Below are 17027 nucleotides of genomic sequence, written 5' to 3'. Positions count from 1 at the left end.
TTTAAAGTGATACGCTGATATGAAACAACCAGGAGACACAGCTGCAATGTTTCATGACTAAATGCTATTGAATATTGGGAACTGGCGTTTGAGTTTGCATGATGAAATAAAGTGATAAATGCTCAATATTCGTATAGCGCCTTTCTAGTCTTTTTGACCACTCAAAGCGCTTTTACACTGCATCACATTCACAAAACATTCTTACACTGAGCTCAAACAGAAACTAACATTCACACACTGGCAGAACAGCCACCAGGGGCAATTCAGGATTCAGTATCTTGCCCAAGGACACTTCGACATGCAGCCCGGAGGAGCCGGGGATTGAACCGCCAACCTTCCAATTAACGGACAACCCGCTCTATCTCCTGAACCCCCGACCCCAATGTGGCTCAACTTACCCCTCATAGAGGGCAAGTTGAGCCACAAGAGTCCACTCTTTTGTTTGGGAAGCCATATTTTGAAAACAGTTTATTTTAGATCCAAATTTGATTATCCTCAGGGATGCACCACATCCTAAAATATATGTACATATTTCTGTTGAAGACACCGACTCACCCCGCTCTCCCCTACTCATTCTGCAACACATGCCTATACATAAATACAGTTAAGCCCGATGGGATTTTGGAGCTAATGAAAACAGACTTGATGTTAACTTAACTCCAAAAGTGCGTGATTGAATCTAGAAAGGGTAACAAAATGTAAAATACTCAGCTGCTCCTGCACAGTTATGCGGAATATTGTCAAAATGACAATGTGAAGATATATTTGCTAAAAGTAAATAATGACATAACAAAGTGCTGCAGATCTTGTTCTCCAGATGTAAGAAAACACGTTTGTTTGGTACAGACGCCAACAAACATGACATCACCATGAATTTATTATTTTATTCAGTGAAAACTCAAAAATAATCTTTCCCACTTGTTTTGAATCATATGGCACACTTGGTAATTGTTTTGTTTTTTTATCGATCTCGCATCCATATATAAATGCCATGTTTGTGTTTTTGTGTGTCACCAGGACTACCTGACCGACCTGATCACGGCAGAGTCCATCAGGTACTTCCGCTCCTCGAAGCGTGTTTATCCTCACCGCCCGGTGCTGATGGTTCTGAGCCACGCAGCACCGCACGGACCGGAGGACTCGGCACCGCAGTACAGCACCGCCTTCCCCAACGCTTCACAGCACATGTAGGCCACACACAAACACACACGCACACACTGAGATTTAAGCCACTATAATCCAGCTGAACAATGGAGCAGCTTTGCTCTGCACAGCCCGAGTTAAAGTCCACGTTTGAATCTGAACCAGAGACACGTCCGTCTGTCTGTTGATGAGCAGACAGACAAACAGAGACGTCATCAGGAGTGTCAGACGTTCTTTTAACCTCCCGGTCAAATCTTTTTCATCCAGCAGATGTAAACAGATGCCTGAGAAAAAGCGCCGGCTGCACTCCTGCTGTCAGGAGAACGTTTAAATCCCATTCAAAGCTCACCAGGCTTTTTTTGTTAACACAGAAACGCTGCTGGAAATACTTGGAACAAACAGTAATCCCTCTCCCCTGAAAGGAATAATAAAACACTCTGTGGCTGTATTACACAGACCAGCATTAGTATGTACTACATACTGCATAGAACATTTAGGCCAAATCAGTACATACTGCTTGTATAGTAGGCGGTTTCCAAAACAGCCTCTGACTAAACACTGACACACCGTACTGATCAACGTTTGACTTCTCAAATTGGAGAGTTTTATCTTTCAGTACACCGAGAGCTTCTTCAGCACACAGTGATTATTATTACCCTTTTTAAATAAGTAACCAAGAAGCCAAAAGACGTTCTGTAAAGTCGAGCATCAGCTGGAAACAAGACAGAAAGTGAACGTACTCACTGCACAGCACACTGCGAACTGAAAATGATGTCGCTGTGCAGGCTGTTTGAAGTCACGATGTGTCCTGCGATGCTTTCTGTGGCCTGTTGGTCACTTCAGATTGAGAAATAAAGTTTAAAAGGAAGAACCAGCTCCATCTTTAGGAGGAAGAACCTGAAAGTGGAACATCAAGCTGACAAACAAAATCTGGATTGAAGGTTCGGCTTTGGCTGCAGCTTTTCCCAAAGTAATAAAGAAGCAATAAAAAGGAATTCAATAAATAAAAAAAGACAATAAGACAGAAAACACTGCAGCAGTGTTACGAGTGAAGATGCAGGTTAAAGTGCAGAGATGTGGCCTTCTGGAAAAAAACAGACAAATCATTATAAATAATGTTACGACCCGGCTCATTAAGGGAGGCGGTAACACGTAATTGGGATTGGAAATGAGGTGGAATGTGACAACTGGAAGATTCTGGTTAAAGTTGGGTGTTTAATTAACCAGGAGAGCGCGCTTCCACAAGAAAATCTAACAGAAAGAGGCCATACAGGTTCTGACAAATAACCAATACACAAAATGAAACAAAAGAGGGTCTTGTCCAGAGACAGTACTTAGCTCTAGGCTCTAAAATACACTAAAGAACAAAAGGAGGTCAGCACCCATAAGCTTACAGAAATACAATGGACAAAAACAAACTAACAGTTCACAGCCGCGCTGAACTGTGGACAAACAAGCTTTTTAAAGTGCAGCCGGGGTTGATTGGAAACTCCTGATTGGTAGGTCCGGTCAGATCACAGCCACACCAATCGCAGACGCCAGCGAACAGCAACCACGAAGTAGGCGGTCTCAGATCCAGAAGGACCAATCCTGGATTTGCATAACCGGCAGAATATCACATATTAACACATGCTAAACGGCAGCCAGCGGCGGCCGTAACAATAATAATAATAATCCTCACTACGTTTTGTCAAATGTTCAAGTTTTAAGTTGTACCACAAAGAGAGAGCAGAGTCAGAATCAGTTTATTTGCCAGGTATACACATTGGATTGTACATTGCTCACTAGTGTTGTAGTACTCCAGACCGGTCTTGGTCTCGAAACCGGTCTTAAGACCACTTTTTGATGGTCTTGGTCTTGTCCTCGGCCGCATTTGTACTCGGTCTTGTCTCGGTCTCGGACATTGAGGACTTTTATTTCAAGACCATAACTTTGGGAATATCAATAATTTGCTTTTGCATTTTCTAAATAATTTGTTAACATCATGTCTTTGATTGGACTTAAACTTATTGCTTCAAATGCAACAAATAACCCTAATTAAAATGTGGTGTTCCCGTTAAAGACTGCCCCCCCTCCACGCAATGGTCAGCGTGGAAAAGGAGTGTTGAATAAAGATGCTGACGCTGATTTCAGCTCTTAGTGTTTGTATGTGGGTGTTTTAATGGCAATGTGGATCTTTTGGATGATCTCGAGCCACATTTTATTGTGTGTCATGTAATGTGGGGAACTGGTCTTGGTCTCGACTTGGTGTCGGCCCCTAAAAGTCTTGGTCTTGTCTCGGTCTCGATAAACTCTGGTCGTGGTCTTGACTCGGTCTTGGTCTCAACTTGGTGTCAGCCCCTAAAAGTCTTGGTCTTGTCTCGATAAACTCTGGTCTTGGTCTTGACTCGGTCTTGGTCTCAACTTGGTGTCAGCCTCTAAAAGTCTTGGTCTTGTCTCGATAAACTCTGGTCTTGGTCTTGATTCTGTCGCCCTCCCTCGGTCTTGGTCTCAACTTGGTGTCAGCCCCTAAAAGTCTTGGTCTTGTCTCGGTCTCGATAAACTCTGGTCTTGGTGTTGACTCGGTCTTGGTCTCAACTTGGTGTCAGCCCCTAAAAGTCTTGGTCTTGTCTCGATAATCTCTGGTCTTGGTCTTGACTCTGTCGCCCTCCCTCGGTCTTGGTCTCAACTTGGTGTCAGCCCCTAAAAGTCTTGGTCTTGTCTCGATAAACTCTGGTCTTGGTCTTGACTCTGTCGCCCTCCCTCGGTCTTGGTCTCAACTTGGTGTCAGCCCCTAAAAGTCTTGGTCTTGTCTCGGTCTCGATAAACTCTGGTCTTGGTCTTGACTCGGTCTTGGTCTCAACTTGGTGTCAGCCCCTAAAAGTCTTGGTCTTGACTTGGTCTCGGTTTGGGCGGTCTTGGTCTCAACAATACTGCCCACGATGTGCTTACTCATACAATAATAATACTATAACATAACAGGAGGACGGAGAAGACACAGAAGCACAATGCAAGTTCCACATAGAGATGCAAAGTATTAATAATGGTAGTAATTAAGCAAATATCAATAAAAATAATCACAGCAACTGTACCCGACCTGCTCAGCAGCACACAGGCACAGTTCGATACGAGCTGGTGGAGACCAAAAATGGAGCTAAAAGAGAGCATTGTACTTAGCATTAATCAGGTGACACAAACACGTCTAGTCCTACACATCTGATGTGTCGATGTCGCATTCACTGCAGTCCTTGTTTCTGCTGCCGCCAAAAAATCAGTTTGAGACACAAACCAAAATAAATATAATGTCATCTTTCACCCCCAGAGCCTGTCTCTAAATATTGGCATGTAGATGTGTTGAGGGCGGGACTCTTATCAAATAGGGCTGCAACTAACAATTATTTTAATTTTCATCTAATCTGCCGACTGTTTTCACGATTAAGTGACTAATCATTTTGTCAATAAAATGTCAAGAAATAATAAATAAAATGCTCATCACAATTTTCCAGAGCCTAGAGTGACATCTTCAGGTTACTTATTTTCTCCAACCAACAGCCCATAACCCAAAGACAAAGAATAGCAGCAGTTCCTCACATTTAGGAAGATTAAACCATCACATTTTTTCTTTAAAACAACAACTGAAACCATTAATTGATTATGAAAATTGTTGTCGATTAATCGACTTATCGTTGCAGCTCCATTATCAAACATATAAAGTTGGCACATTTAGTGCTCGGGCCCTAATTAAATACTAATTAAACTGAATCTTAAAACCATCCATACATTAAAAAACATTAGAATCAGAATCAGAAAGAGCTTTATTGCCAAGTAGTTTTTACACGCATGAGGAATTTGCTTTGGAGACAATGTTACACGTAGACAAACATATAGTTGACACAAATAAATGTAGAAATATATAAATATGGAATAAATTGACAAAATATAAAATATAAAAGAAGAATAACGATTAACTTATAAAAAAATATGTGCAACGCCGATAAATCCAATAGCTGATCAGTTTTGTCGCGTTTTTTTTTATCTGGGTTTTAATACTGGAGCAGCAGAGTGACGTCAACCTAGTAGTAATAAAACAGATCACAGCAACTGTACCCGACCTGCTCAGCAGCAAACAAGGCACAGTTCGATACGAGCTGGTGGAGACCAAAAATGGAGCTAAAAGAGAGCATTGTACTTCATCAGGTGACACAAACACGTCTAGTTCTACATATCTGATGTGTCGATGTCGCATTCATTGCAGTCCTTGTTTCTGCTGCCGCCAAAAAATCAGTTTGAGACACAAGTCAAAATAAATATATAATTTCATCTTTCACCCCCAGAGCCTGTGTCTAAATATTGGCGTGTTGAGGGCGGGACTCTTATCAAAAGTTTGCACGTTTCGTACTCGTACTCCCTAATTAAATAAAAATTAAACCTAATCTTAAAACAGGTCCTCAAAACCATCCATACGGGACTAAATCATTTAAAAAACATTAATGCCGATAAATCACAGGAGCTCCACATGTCGGCCGTTCGTCCGTCAGACTGTCTGAAGGCTTCTAGCCTGACGGTGCTGATGGGACGTTGGTTCTGAGTGAAGCTGATGCAGATGTTTTCCAGCCGTCCGGTCAGGAGGAAGCAGAGCTGCAGAGTTTAAGGTTATTTCTGTCCCGACGCAGAAATTTAATTATGTAGCTGCCGAGTCGAGAGGAGGAGAGGCGTAAATGAGGTGGCTGATGGGAGCCATTCATTATCCACACAGAACAACATCCTCTGTTGCTAACACAGCGGGAGGAGTGTAAGTGTGTGTGTGAGGTGAGGTGAGTCTGTAATTAATGAGCAGGAGCATCTGCTGTCATTACTCCACACACAGCGTCCTGTGTCCTGCTGCATCCAAATACATACAGTCATACTGAGCTACACACACACTCTTCTACCACACTGGTGTTATTATTTCTAACTTTGAAGTTCAGGTAAACCACCAGTCATAAGTCACCAGTTTCCAGCATCACCTGTGCCTTACGGACGAGCGAAACACATTAATTCTGCCGTTTACCTCATGACTGTGGAACTTGTGGCTCAAAATTGACTTCCTGATTGATAGATTTCATCCCACCTGTACGTGCAGCAACACATCTCATTTTTCCCAATGGCTGTATGAAAGAAGTGGATGTAGCCACCGTGACGTCACCAGTCTACCCTTTTTGAAGCATCCAGTTTGGCATTTTGGCCGCGTTCGCCACATTGATTTGTTTGCAACCAGCAGCACTGGACGTGACCATATTTGGACGCGACGGTGGAGCTAGTTAGCTTGCTTGGTTAGCAAGGTGCACCTGTAATTCACGTTTACTGTGATATTAGCTGGGATGCTAATTTTGGCTAGCGACAAACAGGCTTAAAACAAAACGCACCTACTGGAAAAAATAATGAGCTTTTTCAGCGACGCTGGTTAAATGTACACAGAGCAGCGGATACAAGTCGCCTCTATCCTGATTGACAGGTCGCCATGGTAACGACTCTTGTAGCCCCGCCCTTAAGGCCCCCCTGCTTCCTGGTCTCTGTTCCTCTAAATGGGACCATAATTTACTAAATGAACATCATGCTGTGTTGAAGAAGACTTGAAACTAGCGACTGAGACCAGAAACTCATCAGGAAAGTGTTTACTGAGGGAATAAATCAGCTGACAAGTAGAAACATTTTCTCAGAGACTTCTATACAATCACACTTCTTTCTGCAGCCGCTGGAGTCGCCCCCTGCTGGCTGCTAGAGAGGACGCAGGTTTAAGTATTGGCCTCACTTTGCAAATGCAGAGGTTCCCGCTTGGTCTTTCCAGATATGTCTTCCTCAGTGTGGGCGTGTCCTCACCTCAACACCGTCCGTCTCTCCGGCCTAACATCTTCTATCTTCTATCTCTCTCCTCCACAGCACTCCCAGTTATAACTACGCTCCGAACCAGGACAAGCACTGGATCATGCGTTACACCGGCCCCATGAAGCCCATCCACATGGAGTTCACCAACGTGCTGCAGAGGAAGCGACTGCAGACGCTTCTGTCTGTGGACGACAGTGTGGAGAAGGTAGATAACACACAACACAACAGGTACTGGTCCTGTCCTGTATCCGTACATTGTGCTTCCTCTTCGGCTTCGAAAGGTCTGTTTGCAAAGTTAAATCAAAAGAAAGCCGTGTGTCCTTTTATCTAAAACTAAAAGTGTCTGTCTGTGTGTCTCAGCTGTATAACATGCTGGTGGAGACAGGCGAGTTGGAAAACACCTACATCATCTACACGTCTGATCACGGCTACCACATCGGACAGTTTGGCCTCGTGAAAGGTAAAAGGAAAGGAAAAGAATTCCTAGCTAACGATCCCACTGATGTTAATAAGCTGAGTTTCCCTGCCAGTCAGTCAGAACTGAAGACACCTCTTGGATGAGGGACAAAAAGTCAGTCTGCTCGGTTGGAACCTTCAGAGATGAATCGTAGTGTGGGGCGGACTAAACCATTTTGCGTCTTTTGGTAGGGGTATGCAAAGTTCATTGTCTCAACAAATTTATCAGAGACGCCTCAATACAACTCTAAGCCCGTACCTGCAAAGATGGCGGTTATCCTGCCCCTCCCGCTAGAAAGCCAATCAATCGTATGCTTTTAACAGCCAAAGCGGGAAACATGTTTCAGCCAATCGTTCCACTGACGTAAGGGTCTGTTTTACTTCTACTATACCATAGCTTTCGGGGGAGCTCACTTTTTTTACCGGGGGGGGGGGGGGGCTGTGCTGAATCATTACACATGTAGGCCTGAAGCTGACTGTGAAACCATCAGCCATGTTTGTCTTATTATTGTTATTATTATCATCATTCTCCGTGAGAGGGAAGAATTTCCGCCCCCAGCTGCAGGAGTAGGCCTACACGGATCATGCGTAATATTCATCCAGCCAGAGGGAACGATCACAAACTGTTCACACCTCGGTCGTACTAGAGACACAACCCGTACCAGGGCCAGGAGATCGGGGATCGACCGGCCCTCTGCGTACGGTCGGTGATCGTTTCCTCTGGTTGGATGAAGTCTGACGCTCCGCTTGATCCATGATGACAGAGAAATATAGAGATTAATGGCAATAAAGCAGCTGTCAATATTTTAGAGAGCCCCAAAATATCACAACTCATGCTTTTAGGGGAGCTGATGTCTTATTAAGAGGAGCTGAGGTCCCCCTGGCTCCCCTTTTCAGCGATTTTTATTAGATTTTACTGCCGATTTACTGATTTTCATGTAGTTTTTATGTCCCAGTGAAAGTGCAGTTCTGACTCCCCATTCATTCAGACAGGAGCCTGGTCTTGTTAGTCCGAAATAGCTGCCCAAAGGCGTTGTTGCTAAGGTGGCTGTGACATGACTTGCCTAGAAGGACTTTGAATGTATTCAGCACATTTTAAGTTAGTAATGAAACTACTTGTTTGTAAATAAAACATAAACTCATCAGGAAAGTGTTTACTGAGGGAATAAATCAGCTGAGAAGTAGAAACATTTTACTAGAGACTTCTATACAATCACACTTCTTTCTGCAGCCGCTGGAGTCGCCCCCTGCTGGCCGTTCAGGTCTCGATAAAGTCCCAGTAGCCTTGTCAAAGCCTCAAGCAATCCTTTTCAGTATTGTTTTATCTTCATGCTGTCTGCCCCGAGCACCGAGCTGGCAGATGAGGAAAGAGTCATGAATAATAAGTAAAGGCGCCGACCAGAGAGCCTTTCAGGATAGTTGATAGTTGGTGCCACGTTTATATTGACGTTGTGTGTTTTTGTGTCTGCAGGTAAATCCATGCCGTACGAGTTTGACATCCGAGTGCCGTTCTTCATCAGAGGACCCAACGTGGAGCAGGGCAGCATGTAAACACAATTCAATTCAGTTTTATTTACACACACTTATCAGTTCCTGTTTGATATTTACATTTCTCCTTTTACCTTGGACACAAACGTGCTACTTAAACCTGCACACACATATTTTAAGCGACAAAACAAATGTCAATGAACAAAAAGACAAACCTGACAATTGTTGTTGTTTGGTCATGTAAAACAGAGACGTTTGACCTGAAATGTGTTTAAACTCCCTCGTAACACAGACACCAAGTTATTTAAAACTTTAAAGGAAGGTCTGTGAAGCTCAAACACTTTTTTATTTATCGGGCCGTTCACTCTCATTCAGCTTGAGTTCAGATTGAAAAGTTCCCATAATTCTAGGGTGGCTGGCAGAGAGGCGTATAAAAGTACGTTGTAAGCGTTCGTATTTACAGATAGAGACAGTGATGTTTTTCTAAAGCCATAAGAATATAACTGCACTCTACCGACTGTCTCCTCTGCTTCCACATTCAGGCTCAGAGTATAAAATATTGATTTTTTTTATAAACCCAGCTTAATTGTGGGGAGATGATTTTGGGAAGGAGAGCCTCTAATCTGTGTGCCAGAACCTTTTGCATGGATTTTTACGTCTGTATTTAATAAGTAAATTGGCCTGTAAGAGGTGCAGTCTTTACCGTTTCTCTGTAAGAGGGAGCAGGTTTGAAGGATTTTTGACAGATTTTTATGTCATGAAATGTTTACAAGCCTCTCGCAGATCTTTCATCTGGTAGCGGTGGAAGAGGGTGATGACCGTTCTGCTGGGCTCAGAGTAACTCATGGCGAGAATTTATCTGAAAACATCAAGCGTTTGAGAGAGAAAGGGGCGGTGAGGTGCGGTCATTCTGTCGACTTAGCATGTTCTGCATCTTAGGTCTTCCTTCCAGATCGTAGAGTTTTGATTTCTAGCACAGAGCAGGTAGCTTTGAGCTGATCCAAGCGTTGGTTGGCATTTTCCACGTGGTTTTCCAGGACAGTAATATGTTGTTTCTGAGCAGAAACTAAGGGAAAAAAACAAAACAAAGGAACTTTACTTTGGAACTAGGAACCTTTGGAGGATCTCACTGCGTTTCCACCCTCCCTGCTTGGGGGGTAGTACTTTCCGAAAGTACCGGTACTTTATTGTTTTAAGTTTTTATCAGTCAGAAAGTTTTTACACAGAGCTGAAGTCGGTCTCCTCCTCTCCAAAACAAGCAGAACAGCTGATTACAGCAGGTAATAAAGCTCGATAAACACTCGCTATAAACGCTCAGGCGACACACACCTGATGCTGCAGCTGATCTGCAGCTCTTTGTCGGCTGGAAATGTTTTAAAAACCTTCCAAACTGTCGTGATTTTATGTTTGTGTTGCTTTGTCTGTGCTGGAGTTACTTTAAGAACTTGATGGTTTTATCCAGTTTGCTAAGTTTGTAACGAACCTCTCTTCATTATACTCACACACAAAAAAGCAGGTCAAACACAGCCTGGAGTTTTTCATTATATTCCAATCAAATCTGATGTTCATTTATAAACGTTGCTCATGGATAGTGGTTACAAATAATGATGCCTGTGCATCGCTTTGGACGGCGTGCAGGCCTACAGCCTAGGTCAGCTGGTTCATTTGGCTAACCTCAGCAGGTCCTTAGACCGCGGTGGAAATGCACACAGCAGTGGGCTGAAGGGACCTTTTAGTTCCTTGAAAAGAGATCCGGGGACTTAAAAGTTCGGTACTTCTGGTTGAAACGTGGCTTAAGTCCAACTTTGTGTCTGCGTTTTTCTGCCCCCTTGTGGCCAACTATTGGTAAATGCAGCTTTAATGATTCAAATGACTAAAAATAAAAATAAGTCAGTGGATCAGGGGAGCAGTGGAATAAATCATACCTCAGAAAAATGTGACACACTTGTGCACTAAATGTGTGTGTGTGTTCTTGTTAAGTAGATTACCACAGTCAGAGCTGTTGCACGAGGCGATCACGAGGTCAGAGAGAGAGCTGCATTTCCTTCTGCAACAGTTTATAACATTTAAATTACATTTTTATTTTCTATTCTGGTGTTTTACTTCGGCACAAAATAAAACTCACCGAACTGGGTTTTACTGTTGGACATTAACGAGGGAGCCAGAAGAGTTTCTTATTATAATGTGTTTACTTGTTAGAGACAGATGCTATAAACAGAGAAGTGTACAAATTTTCCAGAGCAATGCATCACAGCATCTGTAGGTGCTGCCTGTATATTAATTATGTTGTTGTTTATGTGTGTGTGTGTGTGTGTGTGTGTCAGTAACCCTCACATAGTCCTGAACATCGATCTGGCTCCGACCATCCTGGACATCGCCGGCCTCGACACTCCTCCAGACATGGACGGAAAGTCGATAATGTCTCTACTGGACACTGACAAACCTGCTAACAGGTACACACACACACACACACACAAGCCAGAAATTACCTTAGAGTGAGAAAACAAAGCTTTTAAATGAGAAAAAAAGAAGAGATAACATAACTATTTCTCATACAAATTAAAACTCAAACAATAGGTTTGCTTCTGCAGTCTTCGACTTTGACGTCCCACTGCACGTTGTTCAGTTTACTATGATAACAGCGGCAGATGCGTTACTTTAAAAAAACAGCGTGTCCTTGGTTTCAGACAAAAATATACAGAGGCAGTTTCTCATTTTTTGTCAGCCACGTTGATTTTGTCAGCTGTGCCTATCTAGGTAATCAGCAGTAAGTGTGAGTGTAAAAGCTGTGGTGGATAAATTATTTAGGTCCTTTACTTAATACCACAAGGTACAAAATACTCCATCACAATTAAACATCCTGTTTTCATAATTGTGCTTAAAAGACCAGTGTGTAATATTTAGGTGCATCTGTTGACAGAAATGCAATATAGTATGTTTTCAGTGGTGTATAAAGAGCTTACATGATGAACCGTTAGGATTTTATTACCTTAGAATGAACCGTTTATATCTACATACACCATGTTGAGCTGCCGTTTCTGCAGAAGCCCAAACGAACAAATAGCTCTACAGAGTGTTTCGTCACTATGTTGAATAAGTACGAAGAAGAAGAACTAATAGTACATTTACATTAATTCATTTAGCTGACGCTTTTATCCAAAGCAATTTCCAATTGCTGTACATGTCAGAGGTCGCACACCTCTGGAGCAACGAGGGGTTAAGTGTCTTGCTCAGGGACACATTGGTGTCTCACAGTGGACTTGAACCCGGAGTCTCTCACACCAAAGGTATGTGTCTTATCCACTGGTCCATCAACACCCAGTAGTCGGCATCAGATTTATTAGAAGTAAGAAAAGGAAAGAAGTTGGGCCAAATGGAGGAGCACACGTATTATTTAACACAAGAGCTGACAGAGCGCGTCGGCCGCCGTAGCGTCTGCTGTGCGCTTGGAAAGGGAGGGGGGAGCGGTGACTGAGCCGTTGGTTGTAATACTCAACCCTCACCACTAAATCTTACACACTGAACCTTTAATTTGCACAATGTTCTTGAAGTGTAAAAAGAAAAATGAGCACCACAAGTGTTTGTTAGGTAGTTATGTTTCACGATCTCTTTTGCAAGAGACTCATTAAAAATTACATTTACACAAAATCACAGCAAGAAAATGAATCAAAACAATCATCACGCGCACACACAATGTATGAATTGTATTATTACAGTGTAGTATTATATATACTTTAGTTTTTTACTGTTGTATTTGGCTGATTTGGAGCTAATTAGAAATATTTAATTTACAGTTTGGTAGTTTATTCCACAACAGCGTACCATCATTTGTAGTAGTAACTAAAGCTTTAAAATAGTGGTACCTCAAATTTTGTCTCAAGTACAATACTTGAGTAAATGTACTTGTCTTCAGCTCATCTTGACTAAAGGTAAAACATGTGAACATATTACAAAGCTAATCTGTGCTACTTGAGGACATTTCACAGTAAATGTTTTATGGGATAATGACTCGTTAAATGTACTTTGTGCTGAAGTATTCTTTGCGGTATTGCTCCAGTAAAAGATGTGAGCGTTTGAGTTAACGGAGTGAAGTGATAACCAGTTTGTTGAAGACAGAGGTCAGAGGATATAATGTAGTCATTCAAGCAAACAGGCGCACAATCAGTATGTAAATGATCCTCCTGCAGAGCGGCGGCGGTGCAGCGGGACGTCTCTCAGCTGTAACGCCCTCATTAAAGCACCTGGCTGCACCGCAGTTCAGAAACACTAAGAGCCATCTGCCTCGCCTGAAGGCTTCTACATTTTATATTCATATTTATGATGATCAAAGTGTCAACAAAGGCAAACGTTAAGGTCAGGAGGTCGAACCAAATGGGATAACAAATCAGCAGGCTGTCAAACTCAGATCTGAGATATGTGCAGATGATGCCTACACAACTTTAAAGTCGGCTGACTCAGTCCCACATACACCGACCCGCTGCCCCGAATACTCACCAGAGCGCCACATGTGGATCCATCCTCCGCCGAAAATAGTCCCCAACAAATGCACCTGTTTTCACCTGTTTTAGGAAATTACTTTTTAAACATTAAGCTGTATATTTAGGAGGCCTCTTTAAGGATTTACATCTGAGGAACCAATGGGCTTCGAGACACAGACAGGAAGTCGCACAGGATTGAGAGACAGACTAAGATGCTGATTTGGCTTATAGACTTGAACTTGTGCATGAATGAACTTTATGTGGCTACTTCCTGTTGGCACCAGGGTTTGCTGCTCATGATCGCGCAGACGCAGTTTAATTAAAGAGGCAGAAACACCTGAACTCTGGTAGCCGCATGGTCGCACCGACAAAAAGTCCTGTGACTCGGATCGCGACTCTTGAATCAGCCCAGGCTCACTTGCCGAACGCCATCGTAGCGTCACTGATGACCGAACAGGTTTTTTAAATTCCCCCGAGACCTTCTTATCTGAACAATACTGTTCCATCTCTCATGTGTGACCGGATGTTGCAGCGTTGTGCGTCATTTTTGGGCTGACATGGAACCCTCCATGCAGGTTTTGGTCAGCTTCCCTGTTTGAACTGACGTCGGTTTCAGATGTTGTGGCGGCGGCGAGGAGTATGCGTGTGACCTGATCAGAGTCCCCACATGTCCACCAAAATACAACAATTACAACAATATTGCAATAAACAATTAAGAAACAATTAATTACAATTAATTTTATACATTTCATTAAATAAGTACATAAAACAGTAAAAGTTTTGTTTGTGTGTGTTAATAAAAAAACATAATAATAATAATAATAATAAAGTACTGTGTATATAAAATACAAAAATTCCGTAAAAATAAATATTAAAATTAAAAGTAAATAAATAAAACAGTTAGCGTGTGTTAAAAAAATAAAAAATATATTAAAAATTAAAATACAATAAATAGATAAAACCGTAAATGTGTGTGTATTAATAGGCAAAAAATAAATAAGTACTACACTGCATACTGCAGTACTTGCAGTATGTATTAGAACGGCGCCTTCTATAAACGTATACGTTATGAGACCCGTTAGCTTAGCATTTGTTCAAGCACTCCGGCAGGATGAGCTCATGGCGCCACGTTGCTGGGACTGAGTAGAAGTATAACCTCTGGGGAAAAACTGCTGATGCCCAAGTTACCAGTGAAGCTGCAGTTATGGCTCTGCTCATTTAGAGAGAGGCCTGGTCTTGTTAGTCCGAAATAACCACCTGGAGGCGTTACCAAGATGGCTGCTGAGTGGCGGGACTTGCGAGAACTAGACAAACCAGCAAGAGTTTTTATTAACACTAGACTAAAATGTTCATGGTTTTCTTTGACTATAACAAACCGAAATGTGTTTTTCTCAGCAGAAATGTAACCATGTGAATGATGTTGGCTAAATCTGACTTTAAAGGAATTTTCAGGCCGCGAAACAAAACATCTGGAACCACATCAGTAAAATGTGTGTGGGGGGAACATTCAAGCTATAAAATCCTTCACATTCACATCAGAATAGAAATTATCCAGCTGGATGTTGCACCAGAGTCTGAATGTGTTTCCTGAAAGTTCAGAGACAAAGATCTTTAGGTTAAATTTGGAATAACTTGTTCACGGCACGAAACTTTGACATTTGAACAAACTTGAACTGAAATCCCATGTCGTTCCAACTTTTATTTTTCCTTTTAAAACACAGTGCGGGCGTCTCTGTGTTTGTATCGTGTTGAGTTTAAACAAAAACTCCACTGAGCCAGATCGCTTTCTTTAAACCCCAAACACACTTTTAGTCGCTGTAACCTCAGTTCTGCAGTGTTCTGAAGTCTCTGTCAGGAGGATCGTTTCATCCCGGCTGTTTGAACACGTTGTAATCGATTCTATACGTCCTCGCCGCGAGTGCAGCGAGGGACTGTGCGGCATCTGTTCCCTTCTCTTCCCCGTCCTCTGTGAAGTGCAGAGGAATTTATCCCCGTGGGGAACAGAGGCAGCAGCTGAAAGACAACCAGGGATGACAAAGGACTTATTCTGTGCAGTTCAGGAAAAACACATGAGCACCTGATCTGCACCAGATAGTTCTGCAGCACCAGGACAGTCCGCTAACAGGTTCAGTTGTACACAGAGTGATGGAGTAAATAAGTATTATGTGCAGGTTTTATGTACTTGAGGTAGGTGGATTTGATATATATAATATGACAATATAACAGTATGAACAGCACTCAAATAAATACTGATGCAATGCAAACACTCACCATTGAAAGTAGCCAAATTAGCTGTTAGCAGTGCACCAACCGTAAAAACGTGACGAGTCTCAGGCAAGTTCTGCAATTTAAAGGAGCGTCTTTTTCTATAATTTCTAAGTGAATTAATTAAGCAGCATATTTTTAATCAGAGATAATGATATCTTTGGGAATCTTAAAACATGTGTCTGTATGTTCAGAGCAGGACTTTTTACCCAAATAGTGGCAGTTAAGCAGAGTTCTCACACCATTTGCCGCCCGGCGGCCGTCGGGCTGCGATCAGGGGTAAATCAGCGGTCGCCAGTCGTTACGAGTGAACTACTCAACGACGCATTAAAACTTATCGCTGACACATCGCCGACGTCTGCCAGATATCTAAATAGGAGTAAATATCTGGAGGAGTCGGCCGACTCGACGTCCACATCCAGCCAATGAGAGCGGGCAGCTACTTTTCACTGCTAAACACTTTTTCCTCCCCTCCAGCTCTCTGTAGCTCAGACGATCGCTGCTACCTGCTGTGCTGATCCATCCTTTCACCCAGATTCTTTGTCTTTACAATAACAAACAGAGGTTTCCTGTGTAGATTCGCGTCATTTCCTGTTTCACATTTCACGTGTTTTCTTGACAAATCGTGGTTTGGAGACCAGCGTCAGGTGACTCAGCCGCTGTCAGCTGGTGTAGTGTGTGACCCCCTGTCACCGATCACATAAACGCGACAACGACTTCAAGACTCCCGTCACAAGACGGCAGGTCGTGTAGTGTGAACGGCACGGCCATCGGCCGACGCTGAAAGTCGTGTAGCCTGCACGAGATATTAGGTGTTAAGGGTTTAAAGCACCTTCATGTAGCCTCCATGAGCTTCATCCACTCTGGTCTCTCTCGTCACGCCCCCAACTCTCAGTTTAAAAACCTACTTCAATCATAGCCTGTATAAAAGAAGAGGGCGTAGTCATGGTGACGTCACCCGTTGGTTTGTGGACCGCCGTTTTGAAGAGTTTGGCCGATAGGGCGCCACCACGGTGGAGCTAATGGCCGTGTGCGGAGCTAGCTAGCTTGCTTAGCGAGGTGCGTCTTTAGAAAGTGAACAGCCGACTCCTAATAAGCTTTTTCAAAGGCGCTGGTTAAATTTACACAGTGCCGAGGGTACGAGTCACTCTAGCCTGATTGACAGGTCGCCATGGTAACGACTCATAGTTAATCCCGCCCTAAAGCCTCCCCTGCTTCCTGGTCTCTGTTCCTCTAAATGGGACCATAATTTACTAAATGAACATCATGCTGTGTTGAAGAAGACTTGAAACTAGCGACTGAGACCAGAAACTCATCAGGAAAGTGTTTACTGAGGGAATAAATCAGCTGACA

At 42.8% G+C, this 17027-nt stretch overlaps 1 protein-coding gene across 11 annotated transcripts in view; it reads left to right on the top strand.

The window, feature by feature from the left end:
- Positions 1-17027, top strand: part of sulf2b (sulfatase 2b) — a 276394-nt gene that overhangs the window by 207762 nt on the left and 51605 nt on the right. For all 11 annotated transcript variants that reach the window (XM_046055572.1, XM_046055570.1, XM_046055569.1 and 8 more), the window contains 5 exons: positions 1018-1187; positions 7042-7192; positions 7348-7447; positions 8915-8990; positions 11256-11384. In XM_046055572.1, the coding sequence (XP_045911528.1) occupies positions 1018-1187; positions 7042-7192; positions 7348-7447; positions 8915-8990; positions 11256-11384 (626 nt within the window). The remainder of the gene's footprint in view (positions 1-1017; positions 1188-7041; positions 7193-7347; positions 7448-8914; positions 8991-11255; positions 11385-17027) is intronic.

The sequence above is a fragment of the Micropterus dolomieu genome, linkage group LG08 (genome assembly GCF_021292245.1).
Source record: "Micropterus dolomieu isolate WLL.071019.BEF.003 ecotype Adirondacks linkage group LG08, ASM2129224v1, whole genome shotgun sequence".
NCBI classification, from domain to species: domain Eukaryota; kingdom Metazoa; phylum Chordata; class Actinopteri; order Centrarchiformes; family Centrarchidae; genus Micropterus; species Micropterus dolomieu.
Note: the sequence above shows the minus strand (reverse complement) of the source record. Positions and strands in the feature narration are given on the sequence as shown.